Source organism: Apis cerana, linkage group LG1 (genome assembly GCF_029169275.1).
Source record: "Apis cerana isolate GH-2021 linkage group LG1, AcerK_1.0, whole genome shotgun sequence".
Classification (NCBI taxonomy): Eukaryota; Metazoa; Arthropoda; class Insecta; order Hymenoptera; family Apidae; genus Apis; species Apis cerana.
In genome coordinates, this window is record NC_083852.1 from 15,168,908 (window position 1) to 15,186,372 (window position 17,465).

Below are 17,465 nucleotides of genomic sequence, written 5' to 3' on the forward strand. Positions count from 1 at the left end.
AGACGGGACGTGCTCGATTTTAACGAACCTGTCAACGTCATCATTCCTCCTGAAACGGCCACTCGATATTCGTTTCTATCCGACGGAATGAATGCTCGATCGTGTTATTGTTTCGCCCTGCTTTTTTCCCAAAATAGGGAAACGTGCTCGTTTCTAACATCCAGTTACATAATAATCGATTATTATTTCGATCGAAAAACATTCGATCGATATTATAAATTCGCGCAAATTCAAATTCAAATCCATTGTAAAATCAAGTGAAATATTTGGAATATTTGAAAAACCTGTAATTATCTAATTTGCAACATTTATTTTAATTATTGTGTAAAAATTATTGTTTCTGCAGAAAAATAAAATGCCAAAACTTTAAAAATCACTTAATGTAATTATTTGCGTTTTGATTTCAATGTGATTTCAATGTCACGTTGTTAATTTAAAATATTAGAAAAAGATAAATTGGAATGTGAACTATGTTATACGAATTATTAAATGATGAAGAGTCATTGATCAATCAATTAACAAATAAGTCGTAGATATATAATGAAAAATTTGAAAAACAATGGAGATATATGGAAAATATTTATCTAATATTATTTGAGATATAATAATTTATTAATTTCTCTACAATTTGATTTTTCTTATTTGTCCCAATTGCAATAATCTTTTATTCGTATTAATCAAAATTCCAAATATATTATATCTTTTACATTTCCGCACAACAAAAAAGAAATAAAGAAATAAAATTAGTGTTCGATTTATTGCAATTATCGTGATCGATTATCCACGAAATAAATTAAATTCCACCCACCACGTGTTCTACTCACATTGAATAACCAGCGAATAAGTATTGCAACTGATTTCTCAGATTCTCTATATTATAAAAGAAGAAAAAAAAATAGTTACATATACGGAAACGATCGTGAATAGGGATCGTAACTGATTCCTCGAGTGTAAAAAAAAAAAAAAGAAGAGAGAGAGAAAAAAGTTGCGCGGAAACGATCGTGAAGCCGCGTTAAAAGCAACGATTTCATCGACCACGAGAGCTACGCGTCCCGGACACACTTAAACCTCGCGTGAACGACCGGGGAAAGCCGGCTTCAATGTACCGTGTAGCCATGCAAAATGTATCGTCGAAGAACGTTGGAACGACAACAATGGAATGACGAAACTATCGATCTGCTTATTACCCCTAAATGACTCTAATTAAAAGTTAAACCGAGCGTAACCAAATCGCTCGGTTTAAACAGTTTCGTTTTCGGATAACTCGGTTCGTTTGACGAATCCTTTTTCGATACCTTTAGGACTTTAAGGTAAACGTTCGATCGGTCTTTGACTACTGTCGAAGCGGATTTCTTTCCTTTCTCTCTGTTCCGCTTTTTACACAGCGCAGATTCAACAAAGATGGAAGAGAAGAATTTTATCGAAAGCGAAAATCGCAGATACAGAGATATGTTTGAATCACGATTAAACGCTCGTGCTTATCGCGCATGAATATTTCGGTATACGCGGTAACTCGTTGAGCTCGCCTATATCATCGTTTTCTGATTGTTATATAGCCTATATATATATCTCACAGAGGAGCGTTTCACCGTTGATTATTTTTCTTCCGTTTTTTATCCTACCCCTCTTCCCCTCTCATCCTTTTTTCCTATGCCTATTATGCATCTTGTATTTTAATCCTCCTATTATATTTCTTTCATTACACTCTTCTGAAGTAATCTCAATTATTCCTCTCTTCTCAACTTTCCCCTCTCTTTCCTTCGTCCCCACGCGTAGTGAACGCGGAAACAGATAAAACCGTTGAGCTGATTTCGAATTCTTTGCCGCGACAACGAAATCGTATTACATTCATTAAAGGCTGCGAGCCGGCTAAGAGCGCAAAAACACCGGCGGGGATGTCGGGGGTTGGGTGGGATGCGTATCGAGGGACGGCGAGGAGGTTCGATTCCAACAGGCCAGCGGAGAACCTTCTAACCGCGGTTTGTTGCAAGAAGAAACGACCCGTAGCTGCAGATTGCTACAAACGCGCCCCCCTCTCTTCCTGATACCTCGACGTGCCTGCGGTTCGTTCCTGCTGGCCCAAATTTCTACCACTATCCAGCGATGGCGTCGAACTTTCCACGTTTCGTTATAATTCGATATATCTTCTTCTAGTAGAAGGCGTAGGTTCCCCTCCTACGTGAAGGGACGAACTTTAACCTATGTCGCGTATGTGGGTGTCCGATATGCCGTTCAACTTACAATATTACTTATTTATAGCATGGGAACTGACAAAGAACGAGAGAATAGATAAACGTAATCCGTTCGACTCGATACACGTAGGAGTAGAGTACAACCTGCCTACCACCTACCCAGTGGGTCATCTCTCCCTCGATACGAATCTGAAACCAAGCATCCAACCCAAAGTCATCGACTCCAACCCTTTCGTCACAACTGTTACACCTTCCCTATTCCCCCACTTATTCGAATAAGATAACAGAGGTGTTCTCAGAATGTATCGATAACTCGACGCGAGGGTATTGGTCCCATCACTAGCGGCGCTCGTACCCGTGTCAGGCTAGAGCTCTTATCCTAGTGGGTGGTGGTGGGGTGAGATTGGGCGCAGAGAGCTGGCGTCGGTAATGGTGACTACGTTGGCTCGTAGGTGCGCTCGCAGGGGAGGAGGTGGTTCGGGGGTGCACCGCAAGCTCGAAAGTTGGGAAAAAGCCAAGGAAGGGGTTGTGCTTGGAGCGGAGATCCGTTCGAGGGCGCAAGCTCGAGGTCGTCCCTGTATCCTCCCACTCTGGGACGCGATAGGTGGAGCTTCCCTGGCCGCCAATACATGTCCCGGACCAGCGTACGCTACGCGCGTAACCCCAGTCAGTCCTTCCACGTCCGAAAACGCGCGCTCCAACGCACCCGATGCGAGTGAGCTTGGCGCGGGCTCTCCCTGCTCTCTCTGCCGCGCTGCGCTGCGCCCAGCGTAAGCTGAACAGGTTAAAAACACCCTTTTCCCCGCGATACTCGTACTCGACGACACCGACAATTCCAATTCGTCCTTCGATCTAATTCATTGTTGTTTACCGTCGCCGGATCGTGGAAAACACAGAGATTTTGCTTTCACGATGATTTGGAGGATGTTTTCGCCGAAATTTATTAATTTCGTCAGGTTATCCGCGCGTATCGTAAGCTGGCATTACTTCTGTAATTTCGTTTATTCGGGGGTGGCACGTTGCCTGGTATTGTGATTTCCTTTTTTCTCTTAAGAGATATTGGAACGACGAGTAGGCTGGAACGATTTCGAGAAGATGTTTGGAATATACAGTGAAGCAATTGCGAAAGTCGAGTGTATATCCAGTGGTTCTTTCTTTCTTTTTTTATATTTTGGAAGATAAATCGAAAACTGGCTGGTGAAATTGCATTTCGAGCAACTCGAGCGCGAGTCGTGGATCGAGTGAAATTGTTTCTCCATCCGATGTGAAAACGGCAGTCGATTTTCGTGCGTTCTCGCTCGATGGAAAGAGATTACACGATGTGTGTGTGTGTGAAAATATAGAAACGATGCGTGTGCAATGTATGTACGTTACGCGCACAATAGATGATACGTTAATAATAATCAGACATCGGTGAGAAATAATTCACCGTGGTGAAAGCGTGGAAAATATATGTACAATGTCAATACATTTACGTCATTATACATTTTTATTGCACAAGTACACAACATTCTCTTCGAAACATTTTTAACCGTTTTTATTTCGTGGAAGTAATGATCAGTAATAAAACAGCATGTAACTGTGAATCATATCTGCATACAATACCGTGTCGCGTTTTCAGAAAATGGCGCGTTCGTCTCGTGTTTCTAAATCCAAAACACGATTCATTTCTACTTTCCATTCGCCTCGCGTTGCGCAAAGGGATGCAATTATCGAAAAACATTGCAATCAGACGTATCGCATGCACGAGCCCACATTCCAATACGTGCGAAGCTTTCTTCCTGTCCATCTTCCCCTTGGTATTCCTTAGACAATCGAGCGAAGCAATTAAAGATGCATCGTGTGAATGAACTCTGACACCACGGTCACACCGATCGCATTTTAATTTCGCTCGCCGATTGCATCGTTTCGTTTTCTCTTTCCTAGCTTTGATTTAATATGCCACGTTGTTCCCAATGAAATTTTCCCTAACCGATTAATCCGTTATTCGAATTGTTCGAAATGATAATTCTGAAATCAAGATTCTATGGTTATATCGATTTTTAATCGAGGAACCTCACTTCACGAACAGGATGCAAATTATGAATTGAAATAAAGAATTGAAAAGTCTCGTTTATTTTCTTTCGTTTAACCAAGTAAAACTCTGTACACAAGAAAGCGCAATTTGTTCACTTGAAGAGAGATTACCTTCTCATTGTGACAACGCGACGAAATTCCCAGTTTCTTTTGCAATTTTACCGCACATCAAGCCGATAAATATACAGAGTTATAAAGAGAAAAGTGAGAGACAACTCGATAATGGACAATTCGATAGACTCGTTCGAAGGAAGATATTTGTTGTGCGTTAATAGAAAGTATGTATCGGCGACATTTCATGGGCTCTGTCGAGGTCGGCTGTAGGCTGTGTGGATTTTTTCAAACCCGCAAGTAGGTACGGGAAAGGTGTGCCGGCAGTCCGATGGCGAATTTCTGCTCAGTCGGCGTTGCCTCGGTCAGTAGTCAACACGTTCTCCTTCACAGGACCCCGTTGTCCCTCCGTTTCGACCCAAGTTTCCATCGACCGATCGATTCGAGTGTTGGTACAATTCGTTCTGGTTTGTCTCTTCTCGCGATCCACACCCTTTTATAATTCTTTAAATAATTCCCCTCTTTTGCTCTTCGCAAATTCCTTTTTTGATTCTTTTCAAGCGCTATTTAATCGACAAAAATCTCTTTCGATTCTTATACACACCAACTCGATTTTCCAACCGATAATACATACTTCTGTTATATTGTTTAATTGCAATTCAAGCTAAATAATTCTCGAAGAACAGGATATATAAATCGGATACGTTGAATGTCCTTTGTCCGAGATCACGGTGTCGTTTCACGGTTCCCCGGCGAAAGGTTCTCAAGGATCCTCGTTCGTTCGTAAAAAAAAAGAAAGAAAAAAAAAACGAAGATTTTCTGGCCGCGAGAGCTCGAGACACGCGTGAGCGGGAGAAAGAGGGAAAGAGAGCGAGGGGGGAAAAAAGAGCAAGAAAACCCCCTCCCTCGTCGTAGAGGAAACTGTCGCGGGGATCGCCGAGGTTTCACAGTGTTCCTTTCGAATTCCAGATCAAAAGTAAGTGCGCGCGTGTGGTTCGTGTGTGTATACATGTGCCATCATCCGCGTGAGCGATAAGCGGGAGAGAAGAGGACTCGGGCCAACAGAAGCCGGAACCAAAAAATGGATGCGACGTCACTGCGACTCATTTCCGGACTGCTTTTGTTCGCCTACACCGCCTCACACTTCAGTAAGTCATTTTGCTCAATAATATTTCTTTTTTTCCCTGCATGCGTACGCCCAGTGTGATACCCATTTTTGTGAAACTGCTCCTCCGGTTTCCGGTTTCGGAGAGAATCTTTCGCGATCGTTGTGCCGTTATTTTGATACCAGTTTTAAAAGAGATTTTAAATCGGGCAAGAGGGGGATTTAAAAGAGAAATTTGACCATCCTCTGATCAACGAAATTTTGTTCGATTGTTTTATCGTATTTTATTATATTTGAATTTCGATAAGTTTTTCTTTTATATACAAGTTTAAAGTTTAACACGTTTATATTAAGAAAAGAAGCAGAAGTTTGTCACAAGTAGATGAGAAAATAGTAGATACAGAAATTTGTTTTTAATCATAACATGATTTTATATATATATTTTGAATCAAAATTTCAATTAATATTATTATACATATATATGTATATCGATAAAATTACAAACGTAAAGAAAAACGTAAATATCTTATTAAAAATTCGGTTACTTTTATCTGCAACGATCTAATAATTTCACATTCCTTCTATTATCTGGATATTGCAGAAAATATATTTTTAAAATGAGTTATTACCTCGATAATAATTTTACGCCATTCTTCCGGTGCAACAAACTAGAACGTTTGACTACGTAACACGTGTTCATATCGCAACCTCGTTATTCGAGTCGTGATACCGATTGCGATTTCGATTTCTGTTCCCTCTTTTAAAAAAGCATTTCGATGCTCGATCCATCGTTTCCTCGCCATTTAATCGAAGGAGTCGATTGAGCAACCGATCTCGGGCAGTGGCTCTCGTTAATTGTCGGTGAATTAGAACGTCTCCGTATCTAAGGGCCAGAGGGCGGTTATGGTAATTTGAAAACTTTGAGCGATTTAGAAGGTAAATTGCTAAGGGAAACGAGGACGGTGGACCAAGGCAGCGGTGGAAAGATGGCAGCAAATGCGTCGCCGTAATTGCATAATGGTCCTGGTGTGTTCTCGTCGAGATACGAAGCCCTGGCCTGGTTTTTACTTGAGGACTTTCACTCCGCATCACCGACTCTTCCCTCTCTGTCTATGCCTCCATGTTCGCCTCTATTCATCTTCCTCCCCCCTCCTCTTCCTCGTGTTTCTGTTTCTCTCTTCCTTATTTTATTCCACGCTTCCTTTGTTATTCCCTCGCCATTTTTATTTTCTTCCTTTTTTTTTTTTTTATCTTTGCACACTCCTCTTCCCTTTCCTCTTCCCTTCCCTGCCTTAGTTTCTCTCAGTTTTCTCGGCCGTTTAACCGTGACGTGGCATTATTTTTCTTTATTTTTGATCGCTAGAAAGTTGCTAGGCTTCGAGTAACAATTTCATTAATCGGGAATATAATAGGTATCGAAATCGATATCACAATACTCGATACTCTGTGAAGATATCTTCGATGTTAACCCTTCTTCTTGAGGAATATGTTTTGGAAAAATGTATATTTCTCTATGGATATATGTATATACATATAAGCATGTAGGACAGAATTGAGAAAGACACCCGGTATATAAGAAATCGGCCGGGTTACTCGGCATTAGTCGATTTCAAGTACGGAATATTGTTTCTGGAGATCCCGCCGCTCAAATTGCTAGCATTTAGCAGCTTATCTGGATTATCGTTTCCCCATGCACGGTTTGAGGGAGCGTTTTCCGTGGGGTAAAAACGCGGGACGTACGAAGAGTTCGCGCTTTTCGAAATTCATCGTGTTTTCTCTTCATGGACGATATTTTTTTTCTCTCTCTCACTCTCTCTATCTCTTCGTTCCCCTTGTTCCGCCGTCAGGAGGAAGGATTAAACGGTGGAAAGGATTAGAGATGTTCTTTTTATTTCTCTCTCTCTCTCTCTCTCTTTTTTTTCAACTCTTTTCCCCTCTTCACAATCCAGGATAATAACGGAAATAATTTCAACGGAGGTGGGAAACGTAAATTCAATGAGAAAAATTACACGAGATTTCAAGATAAACTCGGGGTCCGATTTAATGAGTTGCGTTTAAAACGGTATCGAAGGGATATCGTTTTGTAGGTGTGCATCGATCCGCACTGGGATCGTTAATTGATTACAGAGCGCAATATTTGCTCTATTTCTTTCCGTACAAGCACACGCGGATGAACGTTTAACGTTTGACCTAGTTCGTGGGATAATTTGAAAGGCTTCTCACGCGTACCAAGGTCAATCATGCCCTCTCGACAAAATTTTACCTTGGGATTAGAATCCGGTCGGATATTTATTCGTATTTCTCGCAGTAGTAATTCGTTCGATGATTGGATTTCCACAATCTTTACAAATTTATTACCCGCGTAATAAATTGCTTTCGAAACGAAAACTATCCCCGTAATGATAATATTCCAAACTCGAGTTAAAAGCGTATCGTATACCCCATAAACGAATGAAATATTTCCCTTCGAAAAATTCTCGTTAACGATCAACTAGCTTCTTTCTTTCGTCGAACTTATAAGGTGTACCCGTAAATATGTCCACACACTTTCGCAATCGAACTAAAGCAACGATTGCCCGCATCGTATAAAGCTTCGTTGCATAAGCATCAAACGTATTATTTCACAAAGAAATTTTCTTTTCGTAATATGAGCGATAAGTACTTACGAAATCGCGACACGCAATCGCGACTTAAAAAATCAGCAGCCTTGAAAAACGTGCTAAACTACAAGGAACACCTAGTATGTCGATATACATCGAGATAGAACAGAACGCGCACATGTAGCACATTTCCAATAAAGCTCCGCTCGAGTGCTCGATCGGTACTCGACGAATCTTGAATCGGACAATACCCTCATGGTACGTCCATCTGAAATAACCCATAAGGTCTTTTAAGTGTACATCTATACATATATAGGGAACGGTAATGCCTCGTGGCACGGTTACGAGTATCCGTTGTACAAGTAGTAGAAGCTACGTTTTTTATCTTCTTTGCCGGGGATTACTTCCGGGTCAGCAGCCAAGCTCGATTGTGTTCAATCCACAAGCTTACAGATTACCGGACACACTGAGAGCGCGGTAACGCGATGCGTATCACGTGTAATCCACCGATTTTTCCAACACACAATTTCCTTCAGCTTTTTCATATTTCCGTCTTTTTTTCCTCTGCGAAAAGATTGGCTTACAACGAGATAAGTCAGCAGACGGGTATATAAACGATAATATTTTTTTTTATCGTGAATGTGTTCTGTATTCGCCGAAAATTATTTCGCATCGAATGCATCACGATTGCAACTACTTTTTTTTTATAGGTTAGGTTATTAAAATGTACATTTGCTCGTAAAATATTCTATTTGACGTATAAATATTTATTTTCAGATATCAGTGAGAATATATTAACGTCTAAATGAAACGGTTCGGTAGAAAACGCGCGAGAGGATTCGAGGAGATGGAAACCGCGAACGAGAACAGGCATTCATCGTACGCGGTGATTGTGAGGTTATACGACCATTCGTTGCAAAAGTAATCGAGCAATTTTTTTCCTTTTTTTTTATCTTGCTTTCCCGTGGGATTACTTCCGGTTCAACGAGTCTCGCTCAGTCGGGTTCAATCTCCGTACTCTGTGTCAGATTACAGAGTACTCGCCGTAGTAACATCTATAGTAACACGTGTGTAGTATGTAAACTCATGGCACGCATGCGCATCTACGGACCAGTCGCCCATATGCATAAAGGCGAGCGCATATACCGAAAAACGCGTCGCGTTCGTGTGCGTTCGATGCATATCAGGGATGCACGATCTTTTATTCCTTTTCTTCGATCAAAAATATCGCGTCTACGAATCCATTGGATTCGATGAGTTGTTATTCTATGGAAAACGCACGTTTTGTGACAATATAACGATCGCGAAATGCTTATATAAGGCAATTCGCGTTATTCGGAATATCGTAGGAAGAATTTTACATTTTATTTTTTTGATAAAAAAATGTTTTAATATTATTTCATAATTATGTAATATATAATATCAGAGGGAAAAATATAAATAAGATAAATCAAAATAAATATGCATTAAAAAAATGAAATATTTCCATAAGTAAATAATATTTAATATTAATATCTGGATTCGATAAATAAAATATCTATTTTCCATTCAATTAAAACGTAAAAAATATCGAAGATAACTATATCCTATTTTTTATTTTTTAAATATTAAAAAAAATTTTTTTATATCACATTCAGTTTTACTATTTTTTTCGTGATTTATAGATATTTATTTATTTAAAACAACATTTGTACGAATTGATTTAAAAATACGCTATATTTTATTTATTTTATTAGCCCTGATTAATATATCGCATAACTATGGAATAGATTAGTAAAAGAGAAAAAATTGATGAAAAAAAAAAAAGAAAAAAAGAACGAAAGAAAAGACATCTTCCAGTCGATCGTCAAAACGAGAGTGAACCGTGGAACGGCGTGCACCCTGAAACTTAAGTAGTTTCCACAAGGGTGGGGAGCGTCGTTTCGACGCTCAGCCATAGCATCCCCTCCGTGACGCTCGACAGTGCTATAGGAAGAGGCTCCACCGCTCAGACACTATCCCCACCGTGATGCGTAGCGAAGAGCGCCCCACCATTACGATGCCACTATAGAAGTGGAATAGGTCAGCCGGACGTTCTGAATAAACCTTGTAGATATGATTATTTCTATACATTTTCGAACTTTCGATTCTTCTGTATTCTTTTGAAATATCTCCTCCATGAAGTTATTAACGTGTAAGAATACGCAAATTCGATCGAATCTTGAAATTTAATATTTATAAAGATAGATTTTTCATATTAATGAAATTTTGTTACATACGTATAATCACAAAAGACTTTGTGCATTTTACGCGAGTTCAATTAACAAGTTGTATCAAACCGACAAGTAACAAGTAATCGAAACTGATAATAATTCTGTTTTATATGTAAGCGTATGATGGATTATATATGAAAAAATTTTGTTATTAGCGAAATATCACTTCGTGGAGATAAAATTAATTCTTATTAAGATTTCAATATGTTTTTTGTTTCATTAAATCTAACTTTCTAGTGATATGAAATAAAATTAAACTTGAATATATAAAATATTTTTTTTGTTTTAATAGTCTATCTTATTATTATATGTAAAAAATATTCCTAGGAAAGATTATATTAAAAAATGATGATAAAAATTTAAGGATCGAGTATTTAAAAAGATTTTCTGTTAAAAAAAAAATTATTGTACGTGTATAACTCAACATATTTTACACATATACAAACTTTCATTAAAATTAGAATTTTTGGATCGGATGAATTTCATGTTATATTTTTACTTTTAATATTTTTTAAATCGTGAATGATTTATGATTTGTTCTTCATTCGTTTTAGCATTAAACAACGAATCGAAATTTACTGCATTAAATATAATAAACGGATAATAAGAAATAAATTTATGAATAAAATATTCATGGAGAAATATTTATTCATTCTCCGAGTATATCACGATATTGAATAAAGCTTCGACATTTTTCTGGAATATCGGACGTATCTGGAATATCGTAATTTTCCTTGCATGTGGATCTGATTTGCATGCATCAACGTAATCGCGCGTTCTTTTTTTTTTTTTTTTCGTCCTCTATAGATGATAACTGAAATGTAACGATGTACCGTTAGAATACCGTCCATTACCTGAAATCTATGAATTTTAACTTTTAACAAAATAATATCATTTTCTACGTTTTTTTTTTTTTTTTTACATTCTTTACGCATTATAGAATGATATTGCAAAGTATTAAAACGTACGTGGAAAAATTGGATGTGAACAATTAAAAATCAATTATATATATTCACAATGTTCGTTCGTTCTTGGAATTGTCGCACCTTGACACAAATGAATCAAATATCTGACATTTCATAGTCGTTGCTACATAGTTCTGGAATTCAACGTCACGTCATACCCTCGTCCATGATCTGGATTACGTAGAAAATTATAACGCTCTTGATTCCTGACGTAACACGACACGATAAATCTTAAAACAGTTATTTAGTAGCCGAATAACTGTATCGAAAGTAATGTCTTCGACTCGTTATCGTCCTATCAGGAGGCGTTGGCAAAATCAAATTAGACATCGCGACGAAGAGAAGAAGAGGGTGGGATTCGCATTTCCCTGTAATTAAAATTCAACAGTGACTAAAGGCAGCCGAACGCAATCGAAGATAGAGGATCACATGTGCACGTGCGCACAGCGGCAAGCTACTCGAAGTAATTGGAGTCGGTAACGGGTGTACATTTAATGCGTGTGTACTTGTTGCTTGCTCGCCAGATGTGTGGCTCCCAACGGAGCCGGGTACACGATGCTTTCGAAACGACGAGTAGACGGCGACCACCCTCAGAGTTAGTGGTTCGGTGTTAATAGATGTAAACGGCCAATTCGAGACCAAGTTGAACCAAAGGGACTTCTCGCTATATCTGTAATCGCCCCACCTGCGCTCTATACGGCGCATAATATCAATCGAGTATAATATTCAATTCACAACTTCCTTTATCCCTTAGTCGTTAAATTATAGAGAATTCCAATTACTTTTTATTCCCATTTCTTTTCTTTCTTTCCTTTTTTTTATACTATTTCTACTCTTTTCACCCTCAAACGCAAAAATTCGATTCCATCCACTCGTTGGATTGGTCTTGGCGCTATTATATCGGTGCCCAGATATAAAACGTTCGTTTGCATTGTCAGCCGCTACAACCCCTGTACCTTAATCTATCCGCAATCAAATGATCACCCAACTCCCCTAAGGGATCCCTTTTCTTCTCTCGTACTGTTTTCTTATCGGGGACTCCTCCGGGGAGAGGATAGCCTGGAATTGCATCGTAGCTGCGCCTACTCCTAGCAAGCAAAGCGAAATGAAAGCCCGGAGTCAAAGAGCGCGGACGTATCAGGGAAACAATTTAACTAATGGAACGGTATTGCTCGTAGGAATCTCTGATCGCGGTGATGTGCCTTCTTCGCGCCATATTATCCGCCTCTTTTGGCCTCTTGTTATCAGTGTTCGATTCCAATTTCTCACTCGTTGTATCGATTCGACATTGGCCGACCGAAGGGAAAGATATCGGTAAAAATAAATCGACGTCCACGAGTTTATTGCGTCCAATCTTAATCAATCGCGAGGAAATTCTTTGAAGTAAAGGGTTTCTTTAAAAAAAAATATTTAACAAAATATTTATAACGTGTCGTTATTATATGTTTGTGCTTTTCATCCACGTTGATCGAAATAACGATTTGTATTTGTCTTTCTATTCGTCGATGATATTGGAATCGTAATTGGTGTAATTTGCACCTCTTCGGAGTGCATAATGTGTTATTAGACGAACAACTGACACGTGCTCCGACACGAACTCATTATCGATTGTATTCGTACGTTTCTCGTTGTTACAATGCCAAATGTAAAGTGAACATATCGTTTCTTTTCTTTAATTCCATAAAATCCAACTTCTTTTTGAAAAAAGGAATTTGGAAAACAATTTATTAATTTACAACAAGACGTAGATCTCAGAAGAGCAGAGTGAAAATCGCGACACTCGATTGTTACCAGATATAATTGAGATCTGTTTGAGGGAGGAGGAAGAAGAACGGTGGCTCAAAATTGGCATCCAAATATTCCGATATCGATGGCACGGTGATCAGGTTTGGCCGAAGGGGACGATATTACAGTGGCGTGTCTCCGGCTTGTGTTTGAGTTCCACTGCGATATGAATGTCTCCCTATGGGGGTGTCGTCGCATATCGATTGGAATGAGGTGCTAGCTACGCGTGCATGCATGTATGTATGCCTATCTACGTCCCGTTTCAAGCGGCCCTAAACGCGAATTTCGTGGGAACAGTGGCTTCGAAACGAAGGGAGTCGACCGTGAATCGCGCCCTGACCGATGACACGGTCACCATCACGACTTCTCGACTGTAATGGTGTCAGGCTGCAACATTTGTCACGTGCTGCTCTCGTATTAGTTGAAACACCGATATATCTGACAATTAAAATATTTCTACTCGCTCTTTTTTTAACACCGAAGAATTGGATGGAGGAAAAATTTTAAACGATGTATTCTTATCTCTGTATAAACGAATATTCGTTACCAGGTTACCTGTCCACCCTCCCTACTTAACAGACCATCCGCGATAGCATCAGGAAAGATAAAGTTCCCTTGCCGAGTTACCATTACCCAAAGCTGGCTTTCAACAATTATTCGATCGAAGATAATATTCCATTATTAAACTCCGCTTATAAATCGTAGCCGGCAAATATCATTTATAAAAAACGGGAGCGCAAACAGGAAGGATCAAAGGGAATTGATGGAGGAGCGAAACGAAAAAGGAAAAAAAAAGAAAAGGTGCACGTGGAACGAGAGAGAAATCATTCTATCCATCGAGAGTTGTTTAAGCACGTTGCGGTGGCTTTATTTCGTTCAACGTTCTCTACGTTGTTTGCCTTGAGCACGCTTGAGCCCCGGAAACAGTCGATCCGGCACGAGTTCTATTTCCTTGGGATCCCAATTTCTTTTCAGAGGAAAGTTAACCCCTGGAAACGTGTCCCGTGTAACGTCTTCACCGCTCGACGCATCGAAAAATGCGATATATATATATATATATACTCGAAGACCGCCGGCATTCGTTGGATGGCAAACGAGGTGCGAGATATCGAGGTGTATCTTGTCTGGAGAGCGGGTCGCGCAGTCAGTTCGATATTGCCGAGGGGGTGGTGGAGGGGGTGGTCTTAATGCATTTGTCGAGGTAGCCATGGCACTACGCATCACTAGGCACCCTTTCTGCAAGCTCAGCATGCTTTATCCCTTCGTTCCTTCCTTTCTCTTCGCCTCTTTCCTCCTTCTCGCTTCTTCTACTTTTATATCCTCGCTTTATAAGACTCCTTTTTTGCATCTTCCTCGAATCGATATCGAGTTCTCTTCTCGATATCCATCTTTGTTTTTTTTCCCCTTTGTTTCTCTTTGTCTTTCTCCCCTTCTTCCGTTTATCCTAATATTTATTATCGACGATCTTCTTCATTTTTTTTTCCGTCATATTCGCGAGATTTTTTCTTCGGTATATTCTTCGCTTCTTCCAGTTTTTAGTTATCGTTTACCTGTCTCTTTATCCTTCCCCCTCTCCTCTCGTCGCTCCTGTTTCCCCTTTCCCGGGAGTATAATGGCTTTAAAACGAAACGAGCGACCCCTTGGCTTTAATCTCTTAACGGGAAAACGACAAAAAAAATATCATTCGTATTCTTCTTCGAAGACGGACAGAGGCTGTCTGGCTCGATCAATTAAGAGATTGCCTTGTCTACGACAATTATCCGGATTAACCGGATGCGCGTTGAACGAATCTATTCTTGATTCCTGAAAAATCTGTTCATTTCACACAAGATGTTGCACGAATCGATTATTAGATTTTAATTTAAGCGACGGATTAGAAAGTAAAAAATAAAGAGTGACAGGGAATAACGATTATTCTTAACGATTATTGACTGTGTATAAAAGTAGATGGTACAATTTCTATTTAAACAGACATCACATTCGTTTCAACGATTTTTTCCTCGTGAATTATAAAACAAGTCAAACTCCTTTTTCTTTCAACTGGTTTTCCATCTGATCTTTTTTTTTTTAATCGTATCATGGAAATTTAAAGGTTTGTGAAATCTCGAACTACATTGCGAATATTTATATCGAATAAGATATAACATATAATTGGATATTTTGATAGTTTAGAAGAGATAAAACCGGATTTATTATTTAAAAAGTTGTAACAAAATTTACTTTTAATAATTTTAATAGATATTAAATTGTAATTGTAATTTATGCTAATCTCCTTTAACTTATATTAATCATTTAAGAAATGAGATACAATTAACTTAATTATTTAGAAACAAATTTCATTATCTTATTTATAAATAATTTATCACTTGTGCCCATCCATCTTTTTTTAAAAGTACCAAAAGTTCGTGATAAAAACACTCAAACATTATCCATTGATATATAAAACATCTCTATTCACTGTTATCCTGACTTTTCGAATTTGATACCGCTTTGCCCCCCACGTAACACAGTCGCAATCAGAAAAAATAATATCATCTTCCCCTCCCTCGAATAATTTCTGCAAGATCACTCGCCTGTTTCGCCTGTTTCTCAAATGCAAAAACTTTCGTTACTTTCAAATTCTGAGCTTGTCGCAGGCAGAACGCGCTCTCTCCGGTCGGGAGCACTTAGAAAATCGATAAGCCCTGGCTCACTTGATCCGCCGCTAGCTGCTGCCAGGCCATATCTTGATTAAAATCAGTGCCGCACTCTCCTTTCTTCACCCTTCTCGCCAAGATCCAGCCCTTCGCCTCGCGATGAATCCGGTTAGTCTCGTTAACGTCTTAAGTCACCGGCTCCTCCTCTTCAACCACCTCTCCTTCAACCTTCTTCAACCTCCGCGCCACTTTCTCCCCGAGAAGAGGACAATGGAACATCGAGCTTCCTCGAAAACTTGCACCACCACTTCATCTCTTTAACGCGTGCCCGATAAAATCGTTCCTCGACCTTGATTAAACGGAAGTATCTACGGGAGCTAAAGTCACACTTTAGCCAGTCGCATTTAGGATCATTGCTCCCGATTTCTTTGTTTCTTCCCAGAGTTTTTCCTTTCTTTCGAACGATCCTCAAACTCGCTTCGCAGTTTGATTTAATGAATTCCCTCCCAATCGTTATTTATTTATTTATTTCGTTTATTCGATGGGAAGGACGAATGTTTTGCATTTTAAAACAGCCACTACAATTTTATTTATTACGAAATTATTGTTAATAATATTTATGCGGAAGATAGTGTTTGAAGAATATTCAAGGAGGCTCGTATCTTTTAATCATCGTTTTCTTGGAAATGTACTACTTATATAATAACACGTTCGTTTGAAATAAAGGATCATGTCTGGGGAATGATATCATTTGTACAATATTTTAAATAATGTTATTTTATAAGTGTCAAGAAACAGAAACAGCATTTAAATCTTTGCACTTACACATATTACGCGATATAATTCCACAACTTTTATTTCTTTTTATCAAATTAAAAATGAAGAAACGAAATGAAATAATTAATTGTATTTATAAATTATTACTGTTTTATAAATAAACCGGCGTAAAAGGTAAAATTTCTCATTATTTTTCATTGACTACCATTTATTACTCTGTAAAATTAATAAATCTACACGATATGAACAGGTGAAAACTGATATCCACGAGCCATAAATTGACACGTTTCCATCGAGACGTGTTTTCGCGCGGCTTTTTCCACGATCTCACGGTGTCTCGTTTGTCGTTGGACGAGATCAACAGTTCCTTCGGTACAAAAGTGAAAGTGTACGCGTTTGTAGGATCTAGTTAGCCACGTAGCTAAGAAACGGTTGGCTGGCCGACTCCTATGTAAAATCGGATCGTATTCATTTTTCGTGGTCTGGTTGTCAGGTGTTATTTCACCTTAGGTTAGATCGGTCTCACGAAACGGCACTGTCGTTACAAAATCAACGGGAGGATATTTCAGCTATTACAACTTCGCTTATTCTTCGGACGAGCGTTGATTGAGACTTTAAATTTATATCGCAATAAACGGAATTGTAAAACACGTTTAAAGACGACGATCGGATGAATCTCTCGATTGGAGTATTAGCGGGATGAATAAAGATGATTTTATGTTGAATAAATTGACTCATTATCTTCGAACTATCCTTGAATAGATCCTTGAATAGAATGACGTATATTTATCGTATCCGGTTTTCGTTCTATACCGTTAGTTTGTAAATGCGTGGTTATTATGTGAGAAATGAAACGGGATCGGTTTACGGTTTCTCTTTTGTTCGCATGATTGGCGAGAAACTCACCGATTTCGTGACGGAATAAAGAAGCATTGGTTGCTAATTGATTCTCCAATTAGGTTATATTTCTCGGCAAAGAAATGGTTTTCTTTTTTTTTTTTTTTTACGAAGATTGATTATCGAACA

The 17,465-nt window shown here is 38.9% G+C and overlaps 1 protein-coding gene across 10 annotated transcripts in view; it reads left to right on the forward strand.

Annotated features, from left to right (window-relative positions):
• The window catches only part of LOC108003544 (protein Skeletor, isoforms B/C), a 62,744-nt gene that overhangs the window by 13,091 nt on the left and 32,188 nt on the right, over positions 1-17,465 (forward strand). For 3 of the 10 annotated variants that reach the window (XM_062076711.1, XM_028669621.2, XM_062076705.1), the window contains exon 2: positions 5,289-5,467. In XM_062076711.1, the coding sequence (XP_061932695.1) occupies positions 5,401-5,467 (67 nt within the window). In that variant the 5' untranslated portion in view covers positions 5,289-5,400. Of the gene's footprint in view, positions 1-2,824; positions 2,976-4,218; positions 4,787-5,288; positions 5,468-17,465 lie in introns of those variants that run through there. The other 7 variants (XM_062076698.1, XM_028669620.2, XM_062076694.1 and 4 more) reach the window with 7 other exon arrangements.